A 24,268-nucleotide genomic window follows, 5' to 3' on the forward strand; every position below is an offset into this window, starting at 1 on the left:
AGAAACCGGATTTAATATATTGAAAGCATTATTTTACTGCATAATGAAATTAATTTAACATTTCATATTTTTAGTAAACATTCTTGACATATTCCTACCTAAATTGACTGCATCATTTGTTTGTAGTGGAATATTTTCAGCGGAATAAGTGCTTTCAGTTTATATCTAGTTTATCGTTTCACCACTCTTGAACTATATTAATCACATTTTTATTACACACATAACTTATTTGTATCATAAACTGTATAGAGACTTTTATATATTACATCCTTTCCACCAGAGGTCCCACTACTGCTAAAAAACCAGCATACGCAGCCGCTAATGATTGCAGAATTACGTTGTGTTACGTCACAAACACTAGTACATGTAGCCAATCGGAATCCGGCTATGGGCGGAACCGGAAACCAGCGTTCAGACGTTTTCTGTCAAGTGAAACAGTTAGCCGTGACAGCTCTCCTAAAAAAGATACAGCCGTTTATTAACCCTTATGAACCGTTATATTTGATAATTGCAAAGTACGAATTTGTTTGTCGAGGCTACGTTTACTATATTTTATCTCATATCTCATAAGGTAAGATTTAATTAAGCTCTGATTGGTTTGCTAGTATGCTAATGCTAATGCATATTAAAGAAGCAGCCGGTTAGCTTGATCCTTGAGCTAACTACATCCATTGAAAAAAAAACACAAGGTCTGGGAGGCGTATTTTCCTGATTTATGGGATGAACTGTTGACTACTACTTGTGGGAATCATCTATATTGTTCACATGTGATGTACATGTACATTAAGCCTCCGCTGGGGTCCTTTGAAGCCTGTTTTCACTGCCTTTGTCTGTCTTTGTGTCCTTCTCTTAGTAAGTCATCATGGGTGAAGTGGAGCTGTCTTGTCGGGCGTATGTGAAGATGTTCCTGCACGCCTCTCTGTTTCCTCGGTGCAGCATCAACGGGCTGCTGCTGTCCTCCAGCTCTGCAGGCGGTGCTGTGTGTGTGACAGACTGTGTCCCGCTGCTTCATTCCCACCTGCCTCTGGCTCCCATCACACAGCTGGCCCTGACACAGGTAGTAGGACATTTGCATATAGTCAACATTTCAACTATTGGGAAATTGACGAATAGGAAACCGGGACACTAAATTAATCAGCTTACTTTTAAATCAATAAAATATTTGTCTCATCTTTGATCTCCATCAATCTCCATGTTTTATTGACTATAACATATGAATAGACAACACATTATTTACTTGTGAAACCAAATGTTCATAATTATTTTACCTGATAAATGACTTTACTGGCCCTTTTGCTGCAGAGGAAGCTTTCTTGTGATGAGAGGAGTGATTTGTCTTCTTTCTGTATGTGTATCCAGTTTTGCATTTAAGATAAATGATGTCTTAATGTTTTGATTCACTCTCTTGTTTCAGGTTGATGTCTGGTGTTCACAGACTCAGCAGAAGATAGTGGGATACTATCAAGCCAACGCCTGCGTATCAGACAGCAGGTACGTTTGCTGCTGATGACTCTCCCCATATAATTTTCAGCTAGACAAGTACCTTTTACTTTTGAATGATTAGTAAAATGTTCAAGTGTGTTGGTAAATTCAGTATTTTAGTCAAACGTAAACCTTTCTGACTTTCTAATAAATCAGTTTTCTTCTCTTAAACCCCACAGCCCGACACCATGTGCAATGAAGATAGCCGATAAGATTTCCGAGCAGTTTGACAATGCAGTTTTGTTAATGGTAAGAGATTAAACACTATCGAGATGAGAAATAAGTTACTGGTTGAACAATAAGTTGATCAGAGGAATTAGAAAGTGTACTCTTGCAATTCTCTCTTCAACGTCACTATATATGATGTTGTTGATTTGTTAGAAATGCTTTGTTTTGCTCCACAGCTTGATGGCAGTAAGATGTCTTCAGACTATCGGGTTCCTCCCATCGTGATTTACGAGCGCAAAGATTCAAGATGGCTGCTCAAAGACAAACACACGTGAGTGACAGCCTGAGGGAAATCTTGGTCATGAGTTGAGCCTCTCGAGTTGAAAACAAACTCTACCCTCTTGTTTCAAACATAACTGTCTTTGGTCCAAATGCTTTAATCTATGCAGCCTATTTTAGAGCAGCACCCAACCTTGGAGAATAAGCTTTTTCCATTCATAGCGATCAAGTGCCATTACAATAGTTTCATCATTTGTATTGAGTACAATACAATTAACCTTGAACCTTTTATTGTGGGACGTGGTAATGCAGTGATTCCTATTCCTTCTTTCATTCAGTACAACTCGTCATTTTCTAAAAAACCCAAAAGCAGGTTCCTTTTCTGTGCTCAACTCAATGAATTGCTCTTCTTTTCTTGACTTGTATATATTTTTGCTGTTAGACTTTTTCCCTAAATTCCTTGCTAAAAAATACACTAGTACATAATAGAAATAGTATTAACACACAGTCTCTTTTCCGCTTGCTATGTTCAGGATAATGCTGAGACAGTGGGACGAGATTCGGTCAATAGCCACTCAGATGCTGGAGTCGGGCGACCAATCGCTGTTGGTGGATTTTGACAGCCACCTGGACGACATCACAAAGGACTGGACCAATCAGAAACTGAATACTAAGATAGCCGAGCTCGCCTCGCCAGCCAACGGGAACATCTAGACCGAGGTGTAGCATCTGTTTGTAGAGCGCAGATTAACTTATGTTCTGACCCAACGTCATGGGATATTTGTTTTATAACAAAACGTCACAGAGCTTAGCTTTATATTTATTAGACTGAACAGAGACATAACATAGAACATGCATAAATAACAACATATTTACAGCCCCCCCCCCCCCACACACACACACACACAATGCACCTGTGGTATTTTTGTCTCTTGTTTATTTCTATGTACATTACAGGCTCCAGGGGGTGGACAAAATAACACAAACACCATATAATGCAATACAAAAGTCTAGCAGTAAAAACAAACTTGTTGCAGCTCTTTTTTTTGTCGGGTGTTTCAGGGAATCATGATTAAGGTGGTAGTTAATTTTCCTTAAAGCAGATGCTGCTTCAATTGTTCTCCTACAAACCATTTATAGCTTATTAAATGGCACTTTAAAGTAGTTTTAAGGAAATATACTTTATGTTTAAGTCCTGTGGGGGTACTAGCACCAGACTACCTGCAAATATATGCAAATATGTCTTCAAAGGAAAAGTTAGAAATGCAGACAAATACTAAAAACATTGATAAACACTTGAAAATATCCATATCTGCATACAACTACATCATAGTGTACATCCCAGAATATTATCCTTATAACTAATATCTATATTTTAAAACAAATATATATAAATACCAAATATTCTGAGCTTCAGCAAACTGATTTTTAGTGCAAGACTTTTGTATTGAGATTAAAGATGTCTGCTTTTACCTTTACAGAACTATTGTAAAACTAATGTCTAGAGCAGTGTCACAAAACTAATCAAACATCCTGAACGTCTTCCCTGTTAAAGGTCAATTAAGGTTAACTGTGTACACCTTGTAATGTTGATACATTTATAACGCATAAACCGAACCGAACATCCCAGATGAATATTGTTTAACAGCAGACTGAACGTTGGTTATTCCTCTATAAGTGCTACATGTTAAAATACAGCCCATAATCGTCAAAGTGTAAATGTTTGTGTTTCACCAACACAACCTACCATGATAAATGAGTACCCCAAGATTTGGATTTAACTAACAAGCATACCATTAAAAAAAGTGCTCTTATTATTTTCACTACTCTACTGAACTATTCTGTGTTTTATTGTAAGTTATCCGAGTATGGAATGTTTCCCTTAACATTCACTATTACATAAACATCATTTATGATATTACTCTAAATATATTCCCCAGTCTATATGTTAAAACTGTGAAAACACAAGCATATTGAAGTCAAAACAGTCCAAGATACTACATCTACAGCCATATGTAGAGCAGATGTGTATTGTAAAATCTTAGAAGCTTAAACCAGAAAATGTTTGACAATTTTCAGGTGAAGAATAACTGAAACAAAGAATTGATTTATATAATGCCATGTCTAGTGGATCTACCTATCGGTGCAGATCTGAGGACGACTTGTGTTGGTTTAAATGTAGTGCTTCCAGTTCACAAACAATATCCGTTTTCAGGGTTACACCACAAGAGCTGGACATTGAAGATTTGATCTCCCATTTTAAAAAGTGTTTGGGCTTTCATAAGTGCAATACGTTTGGTTATGTGCTATCTAGAAGGGCTGAGCGATATGACAACACAAGCAAGGAGAATCTAGACCCTAATCAGTAGTTTTGACCATTTGAGATCTTGTATTCAAGGGTTAACTTGGACATATCGCTCAGCATACTCTAATTTTGAAAGAATGGGTTGCTCTTATTTTGGAATCAAACCCCCCTTCATGCGGACAAAGTGCTCAGGGGGTCCCACAGGAGAAGATCTCAGCGGAGGGGGACACGGTGATCAGGTTCAGAGTTATTTCTCCCAGCGGAGACTGACTGGCCAGAGACTGCAGCATGCTGATGGAATCCAAAAAGGACTGCGTGTTCTGGACCTGCTGCTCCGCCCAGGGGAAGCTGATCTGCAGAGGTGAGCGCACAGAGAGCAGGTAACAGCATTATTATTATTTGTTTTACTTGACTGTGTCACAATTTTACAACTTTCTTTTCATTTAGCATTTCTGATATAATGTTAGAGTAAAAACCACTTTTCTTTTTACCTGTAATTTTCCTTTTAAAGTTTTAATTATTAGTGCTATTTTTTTATTAAGAAATGATTTATTGTAATTTAATTAATGCATTTAATTTATTATATTTGTTTCAATTAAGTATAAATATTTTTAGATACTAGGGAATAAATATATTAAATAGTATTCATTTATTATTCATATTTGTAAGCAAACCGTATGTCATTAAGAGGTTCAAATAATGATTCATTAGAAATTAAATTAGGAAATCATTCACAATACTGTTGTTTTAGGAAATAAATAATGAATTCATTGTTTAAAAATAAAAACCTACTCATTAATTAAAATGATTAGTTTTAAATGAATTATAAAAGTGCTTTAATACATTTTCTGTTAAAACTAAAACCATTCTGCAGTGCTAAAGGTTTTCTCAGATAGGATTTATTTGACACAAACATGTTTACAGTTTTATTCAAATTTTAATATACCAATATATATTTATAAGATCTTATGGATTCTTGTAAAATGTTACAAAAGAAATACGTTTAAGACGATTAATCCTTGGTGCTGAACAACAATCAGAGATTTTAAACGTGAAACAGAAGCTACAATTTGGTGTTCATGGCTAGTTGTGTGTACAAACGTTTGGAAAAAATATCATCCAGTCGACTGAGTCACTACATTGTCGAGAGTTTGGACATTTACCTGAACAATAATGAGTTTTCTAGACGGGTCTTCGGTGTTGCTCAGCTCTTCTCCAAAACAAAGAGTGAAGCCACACTGAGGGGGATCGCCGCCATTCATACGGAAGTTGTCCAGTTCTGATAATGGAAAAAACAAATAGTTAAATAGATCATTAATAGTGTAGCCCAGAGATCAGACTAGATAGGTATTTGTTTAAACTCATCTACTGGTTTAAGGTCTGACTGTCGATGAAGACAAGCTGTTTGGGGCTCGTCTGTTATCTGGACTAATTGCTTTATAAAAGGTTCACAATCAGGCCGTGTTTACATTCACTAAACTAAACCCATGAAGACTAAACCCCTCACATGTGGTGGCTTTCATTCTACATTTGAAGGTTCCGTGTTGGAGATGAAACTCACGTTGTTTAAAGGTTTCTTTACAGAAGAGCATCACCGGCTCCGTGCTCCTCTCCATCTTGTGCAGCCCCGGTGTGGTGGTGTGCGGCCCCGTCCAGAAGACCCGCCCCCGGCACAACCGTTTGCCGTAGACTCCCCCCGGCATGGAGGTCAGCACCACCCCTCTCTCCATGAAGGGCAGCAAGGTGAACAGGGCCTGCAGCTCTTCGCCTGCGGGCAGCGTGGAGGGCGGCTCCGGCAGCGGGACGCGAGGAAACCTGCCCTTCAGGACGGCCGGCGCCGGGGGGACCGAAGAGGAAGGCAAGTACAAAATCCTGATGTCGTTTTTCTGGATGTGACGTTTAAGAACCTCTTGTCCTAAATATTGAACCACCACATTGAAGGAATCCTCAGCTGGAGAAACAGAAACAGAGAGTAGCATGAGTGGCCAGATTGAGTCAAAAAACAGATGCTTTACCTTTCAAAATAAAATAATGAGTCAACCAGTCCTATAAACTTAAGAGCAAGTTGGAAAGACTGTCCAGCATGTCAAGACATTATACCCTAGTTAGGGAATACAAAAAACAATGACTTTTATGTGCATTTTTCACAACAAGCTTTCATTTTGTTCATAGTTTATTACTTCCTACTGGAGCAGAGACGCTCTCCTCGATCCGCACGTCCAACGTAAATTCATCAACCACTGCAGAGAGGAAGAGAGAAATAAAAGGGAGGATCAGCTGTTGTTTTGGAATCATGACAGAGTTTGTTTTGTGGTCAGATTCTGTTTAAACAGGACACAATGACATGCAATTAAGCAGCTTTTACACGTAAATCTGGTTCTGCAGGCAACTGGACAACACTGTTACTGTAAATAGGCCTGCTGGTATGAATGCAGCATGTCAGTGATCAGATGTCTCCCCTTATTTGAACTGCAGTCTTGATGCAATGTGCTTTCCTGATTTGTCGGTGCTACTTTGTGTGTTTCAGTTTATGTCAGACTTAAAAGAAAGCATTGCTACCTTTCCTGTTTCTCATTTTAGATTGCATAACTGCTATCACAGCAGCACAGCTTCCTCATGAAGTTCTTCTCAGACACAGAGGCCAGGAGAGATTGAGCTGCTGAGATCAGGTTTCTGTAATCCTGCTTGTGACGAATGCAAAACACCCAAACATCTGTGGCGCTGCATTCAGTATGTAGACATGTGTATTTCCCAGAAGTGGTTTGCACCTAAGTTTGTTGAGTGTTGCATGACTTGAACTACATTCAGAAAGTGGGTCAAATAAAGGTCAAGATCAAGTCAATACAGGTCAGGCACAGCTACAGGCTGTCCTTTGACTAAAAACACCTAATATTTGTGCAGAGAAATCACTTGAGGTTAAGAAATGTATATTTAGGGAAGACATTCATATCCGTCTCAGTGTTACCCAGACTGTGACTTCCTGTGGAGCAGAGTTCATGTTAAACTAACCATCTCTGTGTATGGTGCTGCTGGTGGTGTGTTGAGCGGGTTCCTCTGTCTCCACAGGGAGGACAGGGGGGATAGTGAACGGCAGATTGTCTTCAACAGACTGAGAACACAAAGAGGCATAATAAACATTACAAATAAATCTCACCTATTAACAAAAAGGTGAACCTTGAGCTAAGGCTGTCTGGTCTAAAGTCAAGACTCATTTTGAAACAACAAACACAATACTTTCAGTTTCTTCAGCTTTTTTTCAAACCTTTTTAAGCAATAATTCACATAATTTGATCATTAATTTCCAATCTTATCATATGTGTTGCAGACATTCTTATAGCAGCTAAATTCTCCCACCAGAGGGAGCATTTGGGATACTCCCCTCTTCTTGATCTTTGAGATTGTAGCCTTTACAGACCATGCACATGCACAAAAACCTATATAGCACACTATAGGAAGGTGTAAACCCCAAGAAGCAGTTTAAACAGCAAAATGTACTTGAATTAATGTTCTTGTTAAACTTCATATTCATATGGTGAGCAATTATTTCTGATGCTTTAGCATGTTCAGCATATTAGTGCCATGCAGGTTGTAGGTGTGTGTACTGACATTAGTATCATATTTTATCATTTAGTAGAGTAGAAAAGTGCAATATGTGCCTCTGAGATCTAGTGGAGTAGAAGCAGCAGAAAGCACACATTTGTACGTGAGGCTCACCAGCTGGGAGGAGACCTCCTCCGCCTTTATCTGCTTGACCGGACTGACATCGCTCTCAGAGTCGCTGCTGCTGCTGCTGCTCCTCCTCCTTCTCCTCCTTGTTTTCTTGTTGACTTTTGCTCTGCATTTCTTTTCTGGAACCGCCACACCTAAGCAGAATAACAACAACATTTAAAAAAGAATTCAATAAGACACTAAACCACTACATCAAGCTTTATGAATAGGGAAAGAATTGTTTGCTTTAGTCAAAGTAAATGTTATTCCCCCAGACAACCAGGGTGAAGTCGGCTGAACTTTTCACCCCAGAGAATAAGTTGCTGTCCTGCTGACTCAACATGATACTACAGAGAAGTCACTTGATCTGCCTTGGACTGTGGTTTAATTTATCATGAATGCATATACATTTCAGGAAACAATAGTACACTTCAAATATGGCACAACTCCATCCAAAATCATCCTCCAAAGTATTTCATTTGAAGTGAGAAGCCAGATCGTTAATAAAGAAGGTAAACCAATCCGAATTGTACTCTGCCCTTTCCTCCCTGGGTCAACATGTACTGTACAGTAAATCATGGTAACAGTATGTCTATGTATTAAACTAAAGAGCAAGCCTTACATAATAAGTCCTAGACGCCCAATGAAACAGCATTTAAACACGCAACAGAGAGGAGTTAAAGGTCACTAATAAATAGGAGAATGTTTTACAGAAGGCCAATAAAGAGCAGTAAAGAGGTAGAATCAATACATCAGGTTGTTATAATTCACAGTATTTCAATAATGGGAGCCCAGAGCAAACAGCAGAGCTTGTAAAAAAGCTTCTAGCTGATATAACAGACATTTAGATGTTGATCTTGACTCAAAATGAGCTGAATCTAAAGCCTTAAACACTGTGGAAAGTTTGAATACCTACAAACGGTAATGCAAGAGTATTAGAGCTAGAAAACCAGAAGAGAGTGGATGTGATTCAGCGGGGGAAAACGCGACGAGGTTTTTCACAAGAACAACACTAGATGGGGAGGGACGGGGAGGAAGGTCCATTGCAACACAAGCCAGGAAGGTTTCTACAGTCATTGTGTAACTGGTATCTGTGTGTGTTGCTGATGTTAACAGCTAGTGAGGGTGTGATTACAGCCTAAAAATATCAGGTCACTTCCCTCTGAAGATGCAGCTGCAGAGTTGTCCACCGAAGATAAATTAACAAAGTACTCTGCTGTTTAAACCTTAGCATTAATTACTATATTTCTCTTTTATGTTTTAGCATTGGCTTTGTAATCCTCATGCATTAATGGGTTTTTTTCAAGCAGAGCCAATTGCCTTAATTTTCTGCTCGCACGTTGCATTTCAAGCCCCATGTTGCTGCTGATAGTTTTATCAAAACGTTTCTGCCGCTCTGCTGGAGCAGATAAACTAATGTAGAACTGAATCGTCATTCATCCAAAACGCAGAGGAAACAAATAATAATTCACATTCAAACTGGTTTCATACTTCTGTTTTAAGCACTTTTATATCTTTACTCTTCTCCTTTTTGTAAACAAACAGTGTGTGAGAGATTATGAACACAGTCAGCTGGTACTGTTTAGGGTACCCAGCTGCAACATTAAACACTAACTATTATAACTGATGTATATTGTTCTGTAAAATACCATTCTGCTTAATGAGTACTTCTACTTGGATTATATTCCAATGCTAATATTTGTATACTCAAATAAAATGAATGCTTCTTATGTAGTATTTCTACACTGTGGTATTAGCACTCTTACTCATATCTTCTTCCTCCTCTGTAACTTGCTCAGTACTGTGGCACAGCTGGATTAATTACCTGACACTTGAACACATGTGTAAAGTCATTACAAAGCTGCAGTGTAATAAGTATATAGATAAACACTCCTTTACAGGTGTTATCAACCTCTCCCATAATGCTAGTGTTTGTCAGGTGACTTTGATTAAGAAATGTCATTTATTCAGATCTATTTTAGCTGGTTGGTGAATTAATGCACACATATGAACTCATGAAATCGTTGATTTGGTAAAGGTTTCTCCCTTTTGACCTGTGATTTTGTCTTACATCCTGCAGGTCTGCTCATGTTTATCTGGACAGTGCTAGGAGGAAGTGAAAAGGCATCAACGCAAAGGTAAGCCCGATGGTTTCTCATTGTTAACAAATCTGTCCGTAAAACATCAGAAGCTGTTAGAAAAAATGGCCATTACCTTCTCAGAGCTTCAAATGATTGCATTGTCTGATCCAACAGTAAAAAAACCCACTGCTTTTCATCATTGTCTATCATTTGCAGTCAAACTCTTATAACTTGTGTTTATGTTGAGTTTGTTATTGACAGCAAGCCAGTGAAGCATTGCTCACAGTCCTGAGTCAGATGAAAACCACTGCGCTCTTTCTTTTGGAAAGTCTTAATCTCCATCCCTGTGTGGCAGAACGTATGGCATCTCTAAATCCGTGCCGAGTGTGTAGTAAACGTAGACGTCTCACCCTGCTCGCTGATGGGCACCAGGCGGTACACCTTGTAGGGCTCGGAGATGTCCAGCTGGGCTCGCTCCATCACCTCCTCGAACTCCGTACTCTTGTTGAGGGCGCAGCGCAGGCGTGTCTTCCAGGACGCCGGGTTGTCCTCACTCCCAACCGTCAGCTTGCCTTTGAACTCGGCCCACGCCTGCGGAGATAGACACCATGTTTAGTGCCACTTCAGACCCTCTGACTTATGAATCAAGGGATTTGTTTGAGAGGAAAGTAGACCTTAAAGATGGCGGCGTCCTCGTCTTTACGGAAGTCCTGTTTCCCTGCGTGTTTCCACGGGATGCGGAACATTGTTTTTGCATCGTCGTCCCACATCAGCCCTGGGAATTTTTCACTGCTGACCTGCAGCCACATGACCCAAAAAACAAGAGGTTAAGTCACGACCTGGAGACACTTTTGGGTGTTATAATACTCTCCTAAACAAATGTGTCAGCTAAACTGTGAAGATGCAAATACCAAATAATAAATCAGGTCTCTGGTGCTGAAGTAATTAGCTCATTAGTCTCAATGTGGATTAACAGAACATTTAATAATCTAGTTCTAGTTCCTAACATGTGAGGATTCACTGCTCTTTGTCAACTGCATATATTTGAGCTTTTCAATGATATTTATTTCACTTCTTTACTATTTTTTTCTATCCATAAAACTACTTAGGTGCTTTACCAATGAATCCAAAAGAAAGGAAAGCTGAAGCGTTCATTAATCAAGTGACAGAATATTACCTGGCACACATTTTTCATGCAAATATTCAATAACTTTTTATGGTTCCAGGTTAAAAAGTGTGAATATGTTCTGCGTTTGATTTGACTCATTCTTATGTTGACTGGTGCTTGGACACAACAAGCCTTGTGAAGGTTTCCCTCTGGGCTCGGGTTTAACTGTCCTGAACTTTTCCAACTATTTCTACAAACCAAACCGTCGACTAATACTGCAGACAATCATTCAAAGATCAATCATAATGAAAGTAATCATTTGATTATAGTTACAGTAAAATCCTGCTTTACATTAAGCACGAGTCATAATAACATCAGTGAACTACTTTTGGTACATTTTCCGGAGTGAACTATCATGGTCTCCACTTCTGATCCACAGTCAGTTCTTGGTTTAATGTCCCTAGAGCGCATTATCTATGTCTTTCCATTTCCCCCCCTCCCTCTACCTCACACACACACACACACACACACACACACTTTTTAAACAGACATACACCCACCTGTTCGACGATCCACGAGCGCAGTCTGCGTGTAGAGCGCATTCTCGCTACTGCCATGGCTCTTTAAAACTGATAACAAACACACAGACACACACACACACACACACACACACACACACACACACACACACACACACACACACACACACACACACACACACACAGTCACAATAAAAAACAACCACATTCAGACGCATGTTACAAATGATATCCTTCCCTTGAAACTTCAATAACGCTTAAGTATTTACCAAACCATATATAGTAATACAACTGTGACAGTGAAAGCGTAAACAAGATGTAATTAAATGAGAATATTGACCCAGGACTCGTTTTATTCCAGCCCGACAATAAACAAACACATCTCAGCAGTGGTGGGCCGTCAGGGCCAGCAAGGCCTTCTCTGCTGGCCTAAACATCATCAGAATATAAATTACATTTTGATATATTTTTTCCACAAATAAGTCTTAAATTATTCCCCATAGTCTATTCTCTTCATTTTATAGCGTTCGTCTTGGCTGCGCTGCTTCCAGCCTCAGAACGAGATTTGGAGGGCTGGCCTTTATGTTAGAGCTTTTATCCAATCATATTTCAGCCATAATGTGTTGCTAGGGTCAAAGAAATCTGCCCTTAGGCCTTCAGAATCAACAGTGCGGGCGGCTGTAAACTTAAAGTGAACGTAAACAAAACTGTGGCGTTAACCAATCAGATTTCGAGGTGGCGACAACGGGCCAGCTAGCAGGCGTACGCTAACGTTAGCACGTGCACATCTTCTGATTGGATACGCACTATTGAGAGGCAGAGCTAGGCAGTAGGCAGAGCCATACAGTCTATGGGCAAAGCTAGCAAACAGAACTAGAACTTGAGCGAGCTAATTTGTGTAGATTTCTACAAGCTATTTTTTTCAACCCACAATGGCTGAAGGAGGAGAAGAGATCAATTTGGTCGAAGATATAATAACAACGCCATTTTCAAAACGAACTTTTCAAGTAAAGCTACACATCTTGAAAAGGTGAACGACCAACTCCAACGCTAGCGAGCCTAGCACAGCAGGGACACTACGAGCGGTACCCCTGGCTCACAGCCTCCGAGAGGCACTGCAAATTGTACTGCCGGGAATGCCTGGTATTTGCAACTGATCGATTTGGTGTTTGGAGCCACACTAAACTTGCAAACTTGAGTTGTCTAACCAAGGCAGCAACGAGACACCAAAGCACGGCTGGGCACTTGGAAGCACTGGTGCTTTTGAAAACCTTTGGGGACACCCGAGTGGATCTACAGCTCAACGAACAAGTGCCCAGGGAAACGGAGCTCCACAACGAAAGGGTGAACAAAAATAGGGAATTATTGAAAGACTGATTGATTGTGTCCTGTTTTTGGGTAAACAGGAACTTTCATTTAGGGGACACGATGAAAGCGCCGAGTCCAGAAACAGAGGAAACTACGTGGAGCTTCTTTCTTTTCTTGCTGAGAACAACACAGATTTGCATTACCACCTGTACACAAACAACATGTTTACTGGGACGTCAGGCAAAATACAAAACGACCTGATTTATGCTATTGCTGAAGTGATGGGAGAAGAGATCAAAATGAAGATTCAAAAAGCACCCTTTGTCGCTGTTATGGTGGACGAGACGTCAGATGTGGGTAATGTAGCACAGCTGGCACTTGTCCTGCGTTATGTGACGGACACAGGTGTCAAGGAGCGCTTTGTCAGATAATCTGATTAATTAAGTTAACTGTAAATGCTGATGTATTGATTATAAATGCTTCGGAAATATTAATATAACTCTGTTGTACTTGACTATGTTAAGGTGATGCAACGCCCGGTTATACTGCGTTTCTGTCTAAATGTATAGTTTCTAGAGCCATGGCGTCATAATGATGGTATTAAGAGGTGGAATAATTCAGGACTGTGTAGGACATCACTGAAGGCCTAGGTGTGAAATGCACGGCCCGCCACTGCATCTCAGAAACCAGTCCTATACTTGTATTAACAGCAGGTTGGTTTAGGAACATCAATCCGCGTCTAGCTATGACTGCGATATTAATAAGTGTATCAAATATAGACGGATATCTAGTTGCATACAAGTACATTTGAGTTTCGTTTACCTTGGTTTTGTTTCCTCCCCGGCAGCGTGGACTGTGACGGAACCTCGGCTGCGGGCAGGACTCTGCTGGCTCTTTACAGCTGCGCCTCTTCCCAGAAATCACGTGACTTTGAGGAAACCGTGTTTGACTCGTACATCAGGGGGCGACAAAAGACACGCACAAACACGGATATATCGACAGAGCAAACACACGTTTGATAGTCTGTGATTAAACTCGTGACATCATAGTGTTCAGATCATTTACAGAGATGAAATAACTAACGACACACTGAAAGGCGTTCCCCTTTTCAACATACCACAAGCTGTTGTTCTACTTCAAATTTACTTTTGTGACTTTTTTAAATATTATTTTCAAAATATCTTTCTAAAACTTTTATCCCTTTTTGGGGTTTTTTCTGGATAATTTGAACATACTGTATGTTGTTATATTTTTGACATCCGATATGATTACCTACTTTTCCTGTACTGTAGTATGATTGGTTTTCAGATTTGTTGACGTGCTACAGTAGGTTTTCAAAAATATTTTCAACGTACTATACAATGACCTTTTTTGATGTACTCCTTAGAAGAAAGACAGATTTTGAAATGAATTAAGGAACCAGATTATAAGTTTGGCTGAGGTAGTTAGTTGCGTCTCTCCCATCGATCATCTTCTCACTTTTTCGACATACCGTGTCATTATTGGAGAAGCAGGCCCATAATAACTTGAATTACTAATTCCAAAACAACCAATATCCCAAAGTAATTTATGGTTTTAACTTTATATATAAAGAAGGAAAAAAACAGACAACCCAACATCTAATTTGTCTTTTATTAAAAGTAACTTCATTCTTACCATCAAGATATAATTTTGCACAATATTTTACATACATTTCCAAAAAAAGGCTCTTCTTTCAAGTGCAAAAATCGTCCAACTGTCAAATTCATGAGATCCAATAACCCACACTGAAAATAATTCAGGAAAAAGCTGTGTGATGAAAATTACCAAGAAACCTCATCTTTATTCCCTCTAATAAGTTTATCGCGATTATCAACAAAGAGGTACAGTGGGGCAAAAAAGTATTTAGTCAGCCACCAATTGTGCAAGTTCTCCCATTTAAAAAGATGAGAGAGGCCTCCAGGGCAACGAAGCAGTGGCTTCGTAAGAAGCATTTCAAGGTCCTGGAGTGGCCTAGCCAGTCTCCAGATCTCAACCCCATAGAAAATCTTTGGAGGGAGTTGAAAGTCTGTGTTGCCCAGCGACAGCCCCAAAACATCACTGCTTTAGAGGAGATCTGCATGGAGGAATGGGCCAAAATACCAGCAACAGTGTGGAAACCTTGTGAAGACTTACAGAAAACGTTTGACCTCTGTCATTGCCAACAAAGGGTCTATAACAAAGTATTGAGATGAACTTTTGTTATTGACCAAATACTTATTTTCCACAATCATTTGAAAATAGATTCTTTAAAAATCCTACAATGTGATTTCCTGGATTTTTTTTCTCATTCTGTCTCTCATAGTTGAGGTATACCTATGATGAAAATTACAGGCCTCTCTCATCTTTTTGAATGGGAGAACTTGCACAATTGGTGGCTGACTAAATACTTTTTTGCCCCACTGTATATGTTTAATCTTCAAATGTGAAAACTGCAGAGAAAAAACAAACAAATGCTTAGAGAGGATACAAGAACACAAATGAGAAACAGCTTCCACCAATTAAATGGTCCTTATTTAGTTTGTCACACAGACATTCCTATGAGTCACACGTTTTTTCAGGCTGACTGTAAGTGACTTTGCAGATGGAGAAAATCAGCCCGAGGTACATCTTGTGGTTTAAGTGCTTGATGAACACATGTAGCAGGATTTCTGGAGGCGGGCGGTTGTTCATTTTCCCAGATATTTAATTGTTCCGAGGAACTTTTTCTCCAAGAGGAACCTCCATCAGTTTCTGTGTTGTAGAACAAAACAGAACAACAGACGCCAAGTTTTAAAACGTAGAAAACATCACACCCACTTCTTTGCAGACTATTGCAATTGATATTCAACATGTCTTCAGGTACCTTGAGAAGAGATGGGAGAGAAGTCTTTCTTTTAAAATGTTTGATCTGGACAAATCACCCTGACCTCTGTGGCAGGAGAAAGATGCATCTCACCTTAGTTAGTCGAGCCTGGTAAGCATTATCGTCCTCGTTCTCTCCTTTCTGCTTGTCTACCAGGTACCTCTCACAGGCTCGAATAAGCTCTGGAATATCGTAGAGCAGAGCGGGGTCCAAAGAGTGAGAGTTGATCAGACTCACTAGGTACTCCTTGTAATGTTTCCTGTGGGAACACAGACCTCTGGTTAAAGACTTCGTTAGGAATCAACAAAACAAAAAAGTATGTTGGAAAAAGTCTCGGTATAGTATGTCGAAATATGTGATGACACATTTTAACACCCTGGAATCTTGTCCAACGTGTTAATATACACAAAAGCGCATTTTGGCAAACTAGTTTAAGATTCGTTATAATTAATTACCTCTTCGGTTACAAAACCACATAGTTTTATCAGATCTTTTTCAATTCTCAAGGTAATGGACTTGTTGTTTAAGCAGTTTGTGCAGCAAACAATCAGAGTGCGTAGAGCAGCGTTCCAGAAACTCACTCGCAGAGTCCGGCTTGCCCCGGCTGTGTCTGGTGGCCACATGGTGAATCAATCTGCTGACCTGCTTCATCTTTCTGCTCCATCACACCACAAGCTTCTGTGAGGAGAAAGTCAAAATATTATACATTAATTCAAATAAAATGAGGAGGTAAAAAAAAAGGGAGGAAAAACATTTAAAGATGTTAAAAGGAAATATATATTAGTATTACAGAAAAGTGGCTCAAGTAAAACCGATGTCTCAGAATGGATTGTAGTGAAAGACTTCGGTAGACAACTTTTACCAGTTTGTGCTCCATTAGAGGGATCTGTGTTGAACTCCACGCCGCTCCTCTGAGGAGAGAAAAGGCGTATTAAAAAACATCCTTTTCGTTTTCATTACAACAACTGATCATTTATCAAAACAGGAGGAGCATTCTTGTTGTGAGTTTGTTCTTGTTTCCCCAAAAGTGAACATATGTTAACCTGCAGCAGGGCCTGTAGTCTGGGCGCTTCCCAGTCTCTGAGGTAAAACAGACAGTCCCGGGGGGTGATGAGCATGCAGACCGTTGTAATTGCATTGGAGCGTCTTACAAATGGTCTGCCAGAAAACAGATACAGGTGTTGATGATGTGTTAAAGTACATAAAGGTGAAAGTCTGATAAAACTTGAATTCAGACGTCTCTCTTGAGAATATCACCTTGTGGTAGGGGTTGTTGCAGCCGCTGCAGAACTGGTACCTGCACTGGGAGCAGCTGAAGTGCATGCAGCCGCCTTTGGTTAGAGCGTACTGGAACTTGCATTGAGGACAGGCTGCAAGAAAACACCACATACTGTGAATGTATTTATTCCAAACAGCATTTAAACAGTGGTGTGGTGTAGTGCTACAAAGTACATTATCAAGTGGTGTACTTTGATTTTAGATAATCGAGACTTCTTGTCCCACTTTCTACTTCTACTCCGCTTGAATTCAACAGGAAGCTAAATCAGAATTATGGCTACAAAGTACATACCCTTTAAATATGAACTGTATCTAAAATGTTCAAGGAGTGTTAGTGACTTAATTTGAGGGTCAACTACCGGACAGTAAAGAAAAAAAGGACATGTATAAAGAGTGTGCTGGTTGAGGTTGACTGTACAAACGAAGGTCAGGTGGTTATGTAGTAAGTCTGTGTGTGTCCTCACTGATGCCGTTGTCTCTCAGAAACCCGGCCAGGCCCTGCCTCTGGTACTCAGGGTCATTGTCCCTCTTCCACTGCTGGAATTGCTCACAGGACAGATCCTGGTGCTGGGGCTCCCACTGACACAGAGATAAGGCTTAATGATGAAAAGCAGCCAACGTTTCAAGGTGGAATTCCTAAACAGCATGAGGCTACACATGTGCAGCTGAACGGTTACACACTGCAGTTATACTCACAGCTTTCTGGCAGCGAGCGCACAGACTCCTGTGGCAAGACGGGCAGGTGACCTTCAGCTGGTCTCCATCGTTGATAAACCCTGAAGTGCACTGAGGAAAATATTCCATGAGATGAATTTATGAATTGTTTGTGAGACAATAATTTAGGTTTATTTTGTTTGTGACACAAAGACAATAAATGATGAAACATCAGAAGATATGAAGAAAAAAGTGAGCTTTACTTCTGAACTACATTTAGATCCCTCTTAGTTTGTATCCTTACAGTAGTACATCCTAACTATACTCATGTTGTTCCTAAGCTATTCATTTCCTCTTCTCTGTCACTATCGACAGCGGTCATACAGAGCTAAACACAGAACAACTCATTAAAAGGGAAATACATATGCAAAGCATGTTTTGCAAACTATGGGTGGAAGAGGAAATGAGATCAGAATGCTGATAAAGCAACAGGACAGAATAGCTGATCATGATGAACTCACATGACAGCACCAGAGGAACTTTGGGTCTTTCATCAGAGCGTGCTCAGTGAGTTTTTTATGGAACAGATCGTATACGTCTGACTCCAGACACCCCCGCAGCTGAGGAAACAAAACATCAAAAACGTCATTTGTAATGTCTAATAGTTCCCTGTTTTTCAAGTTGCTTATCCGTGTTCTCGGTATGCTAGTTGGTATGTGGGTCAAGAAAACAATCCAGTCCTGTCAGTGGTTTTTAAATACGTTGCTTTCATAATGAATCCACTTTTGAAGATAAATCTTGGCCAATCAGGACTCTTGTTATAAACAATGATGTCATCATGTTTCTCCCCTTGTACCTGAATGTCCAGTGTGGAAAAGTAACTGTCCAGCTGTTCGGGGTCGTTGATGTCCGGCTCACTGCAGATGGGACACACCATGTCTCTGATGTGTTTGTCTCTCACGGTGATGGTGAAGTAGTGCCCGAAGCACTCGTGGCACACGGAGCACTGACAGGAAGTCAGGGATTGCATCTGAAGAAATAAACAGCTGACAGTTATCCCCACAGTCCGCTGTGTTACACTGCGTCTGAAACCACTGTGGTATAAACTCTCGACCCTCACCTTGCTGCGGGGAAAGCTGTTCATACAGATGGGGCACTCGTTTTTGAGGAGACGCCTGATGAAGTCCTTGTCGTGGGACTCTTTCACAGCCTGCACTACGTCCTCCAGGGAGTAGGTGACGTCTGGCTCTTGCAGCAGTGAGAGGACGAGCTCGCAGCGCCCCCAGCTGGGCAGGTCGTACAGCGCCAGCAGACGCCTGCACATCCTCTGCGGAGAGATCAAAGGACAGGGTATTGGGAGATAATTGAAAAGCAAAGGCTGAAAGACACACACTGCCTTTTCTGAAGACACGTCATTTATGGGATATGGATACTGAAAGCACTCAGGTTTTTTGCAGTGCTGCCTAACCTGTTTGTCCGGGTCTGTAGGATCTATCGGCGGCTCGGCCTGGTTGGCCCAGATTCGCTGGTGGAAGGGCTCCAGGAGGGGGCGCTGCAGCAGAGACAAAGCCCCCTTCACCTCTCCTCCACTCAGCCGCAGGGCCTCCTCACACTGGAGCACGTCTCTGAAGCCCAGAGAGTGCAGCTCCTTCATCTATACCACACGGGGAGGACAAAGGTTGGCTTCATTTCTCTAAAAGGTTTAAGGGGAGGATTTGCAGTTCCTTTTCATGGGAACGTGATGTTCTTCTCTCTCCAAGCGACATACTTTGTCTCAAACAGATTTAAAGTTTCCTGGGTAAGGAGGGTTTTACAACACTCCTACATATCCCTCCCAACACACCACAGAGCGCCTTTGTTCTGCGTTATCTTTCAAGGTAACAAAACCAGGATCACTCGAGAGACGTCCGGTTCTTAAGCTTTTCATTTGACCTGTAGAAAGCTTATTTCAAGCTCACTGCAGTCACTTGTTGTCTGCACTGACTATGAATAAAAAACTATTACATATTTAAAAGAGATGGTATCCACATTCTATTCTGAAAAAAAAGGGAAGGCAAAACATACAAAGCAGGATACATTTCTCCACCTCCAGCAGGAAGGTATATTTTTTAATTAACTATGTGTCAGCAGTCCTTTTTAATATGTCTACCTTGGCTCGTCTGTCTCTCAGCAGCTGTCTCACTGCCTTGTCTATGTCTCCCCCTGCTGACAGCCAGGCCAGCTTGGCCTCGGCTCTGGACATCTTTACACCTTCTCCTGCGACACTCTGCCCTCCATTCCCCGCCTCCTCCGCCGCACCATTCTCCACCGCGGGTTGCTGAACGGAAGCCGCCATGGCGCAGATTTGGTCCAGCAGGTGAGGCAGCTCAGACGTCAGCCAATCACAGGGGTTGGTGTTGCTGCCGCCACACAGGCCGATGGCTGCGTACACCTCCTCAGCACTGATGCCGCGCTTTTCTGCTTCCTGAGAAAGGAGACACAGGGTGAGTCTCCCTCGAAGGCTCTTTAACCTCTGTAAAACAGTTCAATACTGAAAGCGAGGATTTGCAGCTTTGTGTCTGTGTTGACATACTCTAATCTGCTGGACGAGATAAAGGCCGTCTTCTCGCATCATCTTCTGTCTTTTCACTTCCATGTTGAGTCTGGGCTTCGGTTGGGGCTTTACAGCCACCGGGGGTTTCTCCTTGGAGCTGGACGCAGCCGGCTGGACTGAGTCTTTACCCGACAGGTTGCACATCTCACACACCGCAACGGGATGTGTGTTGACGTAGGTGCAGAACTGGCACATCCACTGTGAAAGAGACTGAAAAAAAGACACAGTAGAAAGACACCTGATTGCTCATTTGTTGTGAAGTGAAGAAATGATTAGTATTAAACCCAAGCAACAGGCTGATGTCTTCAATTATAAAGAGAAGTCGTTTATGAAGCTTCATCAGCAGCAGGAGGACAAACCTTCGTCCCAGACTCGGACAGAGATCCTGGGCTGCAGAGTAGTGAGGCGACAGGCGGGCGAGTGGCCAGTCGAGGGCGCTCACACACCTCACACAGGATGCTGCTGCCTTGATTCACAACTGTGCAGCTCTTACACTGCCAGTCTGAAGGACGGGAAGATACGAGTCATTCGAACCGTCAAACATGAAGTGACTTTGTTTCCTTGAGGGAGTGGTGTTCTTGTATTTTCATTTTTTTTTTACATATTGCACATTATTAAGAACCTCTTTCAAATATGCCTTGATAAAATGATCAAGCACACTCAATAGCAGTGCTAAACAAAACCCTAAGTGTAATATATCCTGCAAATTGCAAAATTAAGGTCAAAACTCCTCCAAAAATCTGGACTTCTTCCAGTAATTTTGTTTTGTCGGTGCATTTTATCAAGTTACGTTTTGGTCCCACCTGTGTTGGGAGAAGTAGGAACCGGCGTCAGGCTTTCTGGAACGATGGAAGCGGCTGTAGAAAGTCGCGGGCGCTCGCAGGTGGTGCAGAGGACGGCTCGCATCTCGTTCACTGTGGTGCAGTGAGCACACTCCCAAGGAGACAGAGACGGACTGGAAGACAATAGAGCAATACAATCACATTCATGGTGTAGTCGAGCTCTTCCTCTCCAGTATAGGGATAGTCCATTATACATGCTACATCTGCTGAATAAAGCACTGGACAGTCTTTGGTAGTTACTCTTCATATCTACATGGCAGAGCTGCTGGAGCATATGTTTTACTCGTATTATACAACACTGCTGCCACATGAAGAAGCAAACCTGGCTGTGATTAGAGTTCCCGTTCCCCTCACCTGGATGTTTTGGAAGGTGTAATAATATTCCTGTGATGTCCTATACGGTCGGGGTGGGAGTGGAAAAGCTTGTCACAGTTCTCACACAGCCTCTGGGCGCAGGTGGAGCATGCAGCGTGAGCAGAAGTCCCACAGATGGTGCAAGTCTCTACAGCCACAAAAAAAACCATAGCTGTCAACACAAACAATGCCGTATTACTTAATTAAAGGTTGTAATCTGGCTTACCCTGTTTGGTTTTCAGTATTTTGTCTCTCTTGTGATTGGCTCTGGAAGTGTGGCGGTGAAAGAGGCCGTCGCATGCATCGCAGAAAGTCTGATTGTCACAAGACGGACAAAACAGAGTAGATGTGGCACCACACAGGTTACAGTTACTTGCTGGAGTAGAGCCTGAAAAGTAAGAAATGAAAAGTTTAGGTATGGATACTGAACGTGAGCATGTTTAATGTCACACATCCACTTGAGAAAACAGTTTAAAATGTGTTTGCCTATCTGAAAAGAAAAAAGAGAAAGGGTGTGAGGTGCGGTGGCAGCTCACCTGTCGACGGTGTCCGAGGTGGTGCTACGGGGACTGGAGTGGGTTTAAGTGGAAGAGACTGAACCTGCAGCTCCTCTACAGGTTGGATAACCACAGCATCATTCCCAGGAGTGTCCTGAAGAAAGCATCACATTAAACACTTTGCTATAAACAAAAATAGACAATGTCGATGCAGCAGAAGGCACAATATCAATACCAAAATGCTGGAATAGATTACACAGTGAGTAACACCACTCTTAAAGAGTAAATTATTAAACTATAGGAGATGTTTGTACAGACCTGCTGGATGATGAATGGGATGATATCTTTGAAGTACTCTATGTGAGGATGTGTGCCCTAAACAAACATAAATAAAAGACATGGAAAACAATGAAATCCTTACACACACACACACACACACACACACACACACACACACACACACACACACACACACACACACACACACACACACACACACACACACACACACACACACACACACACACACACACACACACACACGATGTTAAAGGTATTCAAATGACTGCTTTCAAACTAATGCAAACCTTTATGACCATGTCCCCCTCTGTGCGTAAGGTCATGACCTCCAGAGTCACTGCAGCCACTTTAGCAGTGTCTGGTTCATTGACTTCATCCGGGAAACTGAGGCCGTCTATCTGCTGGTTGGTGTAACCGTAGAGAAACAAGATTCTCCGGCTTCCCTGAGAAGAAAATGAGGATTAACATACGGTATGTGCACTTGCTTATTCACAAACATTATCTTTGGTTTTGCTCACTTTAACGGCGTCCACAGTGTTTCTGAAGACAGGGTTGTTGTGCTTGACGCTCCTCCAGTATTTGGGCCTGGCCGGACTGGTCAGATTACAGCCGTACTTCTCCAGGATACTCAAGGCCTTGATCAATTTACTCAAAGACTCCAGAACCTGAAAGAGAGAATCAATTCATGTGAGCAATTAGTAATAATAAATTAGCAAAACAAAGTCCTTTATTTAGAGTTTGATTCAAAATATTGTGGAAAATTACAGCAAAGATCCTTTGAATATACAGAAAAATGCATGATATTTATTTATATTGTTTACCTCCTGTTTATTGCAGCAGGCCATGTTCTCCTTCAAGATGGCCTCCACTCCAATGTGGCGGTACTTCTCTGACAGAGGCAGGGCGATGGTGGCCATGGTTTGGACCTCCACCTTCACATCCTGGGCTACACCTGAGGCGGAGAGGAGGGACTGGGATCTGCTCCTGACCTCGTCCATCTGGACCGATGCAGGGCCACCACTCATTGCTGTTAAAAAGGGGAAGTAGATTGATTTGGTGTTTAAATCACAGCATGACGGGAATAATAAGTCAATATTTGTCAAAGTTGTATTACATATTTACTTTATGTAAAAAGGAATGTAATTGTCTTTGAGCCTGATTTTGTTTTCCAGATAAACTTGCCTTAACTTAGATAAGGAAACTTACTGAGATTTAATATTTTGGTAGGTGTCAGTTGTTAAATAAGTACAGGGTAAAAGGTCTTATGTAAAAGTCCACCATTTATTCTTAAATATGTCATAAAGTGAAAAAATGCACCTTTAATTAAATGATATCTGTTGGAAAGTCCAGGCTAATCATACTTTCATAATCACGTTAACTACATATAAAACCATAAACTGACAGCACTGTTAGTTATGTTTCTTCAGGGTATAGTGTTATTTGACACGGGTTAGCAGTGGCAGGTGGTCTGAAGCTAGCAAGAGAAACCCAGATAACAACAACTCCCGTAAGTTGAAACTGAAAGTTTTTTGTAACTCACGTACCTGCTGACTTTAGTCACCTTCGTCACCACTTTGTACGGTTATCCCTGCTTCAGGATGAACGTCGAAAGTATTTATGTATCTGTTAATAAAAATAAGCTCTTTAAAAACCCATATCAGGGATTCACGTTTCTCCTACACTGGTTTTGTGGTGTCTCTGGAGCTAATGCGGAACTACAGTTCGACATTTTATGTTCCGGCTCCACTTCCGGTCTGGGCGGTTTTTTTTTCAAAATAAAAGCAGAATTTCCCAATTTAACATGAATTTAAAAGAGGTCTTTACGTTTATTTGTTTCTGAACACTAAAATTACTTTAAAATTTACTTTTTGTACATATTGTTCAAAAGTACAATGTGTGTCTGTAGAAG

At 41.1% G+C, this 24,268-nt stretch overlaps 2 protein-coding genes across 2 annotated transcripts; one reads left to right on the forward strand and one right to left on the reverse strand.

Annotated features, from left to right (window-relative positions):
* Positions 1-378: 378 nt before the first annotated feature.
* emc9 (ER membrane protein complex subunit 9) lies at positions 379-3,765 on the forward strand. Its single transcript, XM_063912162.1, has 6 exons — positions 379-571; positions 854-1,057; positions 1,415-1,491; positions 1,662-1,731; positions 1,887-1,981; positions 2,463-3,765. Exons 2-6 carry the CDS (start codon positions 863-865, stop codon positions 2,641-2,643), a joined length of 618 nt encoding a protein of 205 aa, XP_063768232.1. The 5' UTR covers positions 379-571; positions 854-862; the 3' UTR covers positions 2,644-3,765.
* On the reverse strand, positions 2,850-24,117 carry LOC134858125 (E3 ubiquitin-protein ligase RNF31-like). The gene is given in 34 exon segments (XM_063874029.1): positions 2,850-4,587; positions 5,398-5,513; positions 5,796-6,185; positions 6,415-6,474; positions 7,244-7,343; positions 7,949-8,097; positions 10,434-10,614; positions 10,698-10,820; positions 11,692-11,754; positions 15,685-15,729; positions 15,935-16,100; positions 16,423-16,519; positions 16,704-16,752; positions 16,885-16,947; positions 16,949-16,999; positions 17,099-17,211; positions 17,584-17,698; positions 17,816-17,905; positions 18,295-18,393; positions 18,630-18,803; positions 18,894-19,100; positions 19,242-19,427; positions 19,923-20,237; positions 20,346-20,576; positions 20,726-20,868; positions 21,170-21,321; positions 21,563-21,710; positions 21,789-21,950; positions 22,099-22,213; positions 22,378-22,434; positions 22,647-22,802; positions 22,878-23,024; positions 23,181-23,386; positions 23,904-24,117. Coding segments are annotated over 33 exon segments (4,632 nt in total). The 5' UTR covers positions 23,385-23,386; positions 23,904-24,117; the 3' UTR covers positions 2,850-4,422.
* Positions 24,118-24,268: the final 151 nt, after the last annotated feature.

The sequence above is a fragment of the Eleginops maclovinus genome, chromosome 21 (genome assembly GCF_036324505.1).
Source record: "Eleginops maclovinus isolate JMC-PN-2008 ecotype Puerto Natales chromosome 21, JC_Emac_rtc_rv5, whole genome shotgun sequence".
NCBI lineage: Eukaryota > Metazoa > Chordata > Actinopteri > Perciformes > Eleginopidae > Eleginops > Eleginops maclovinus.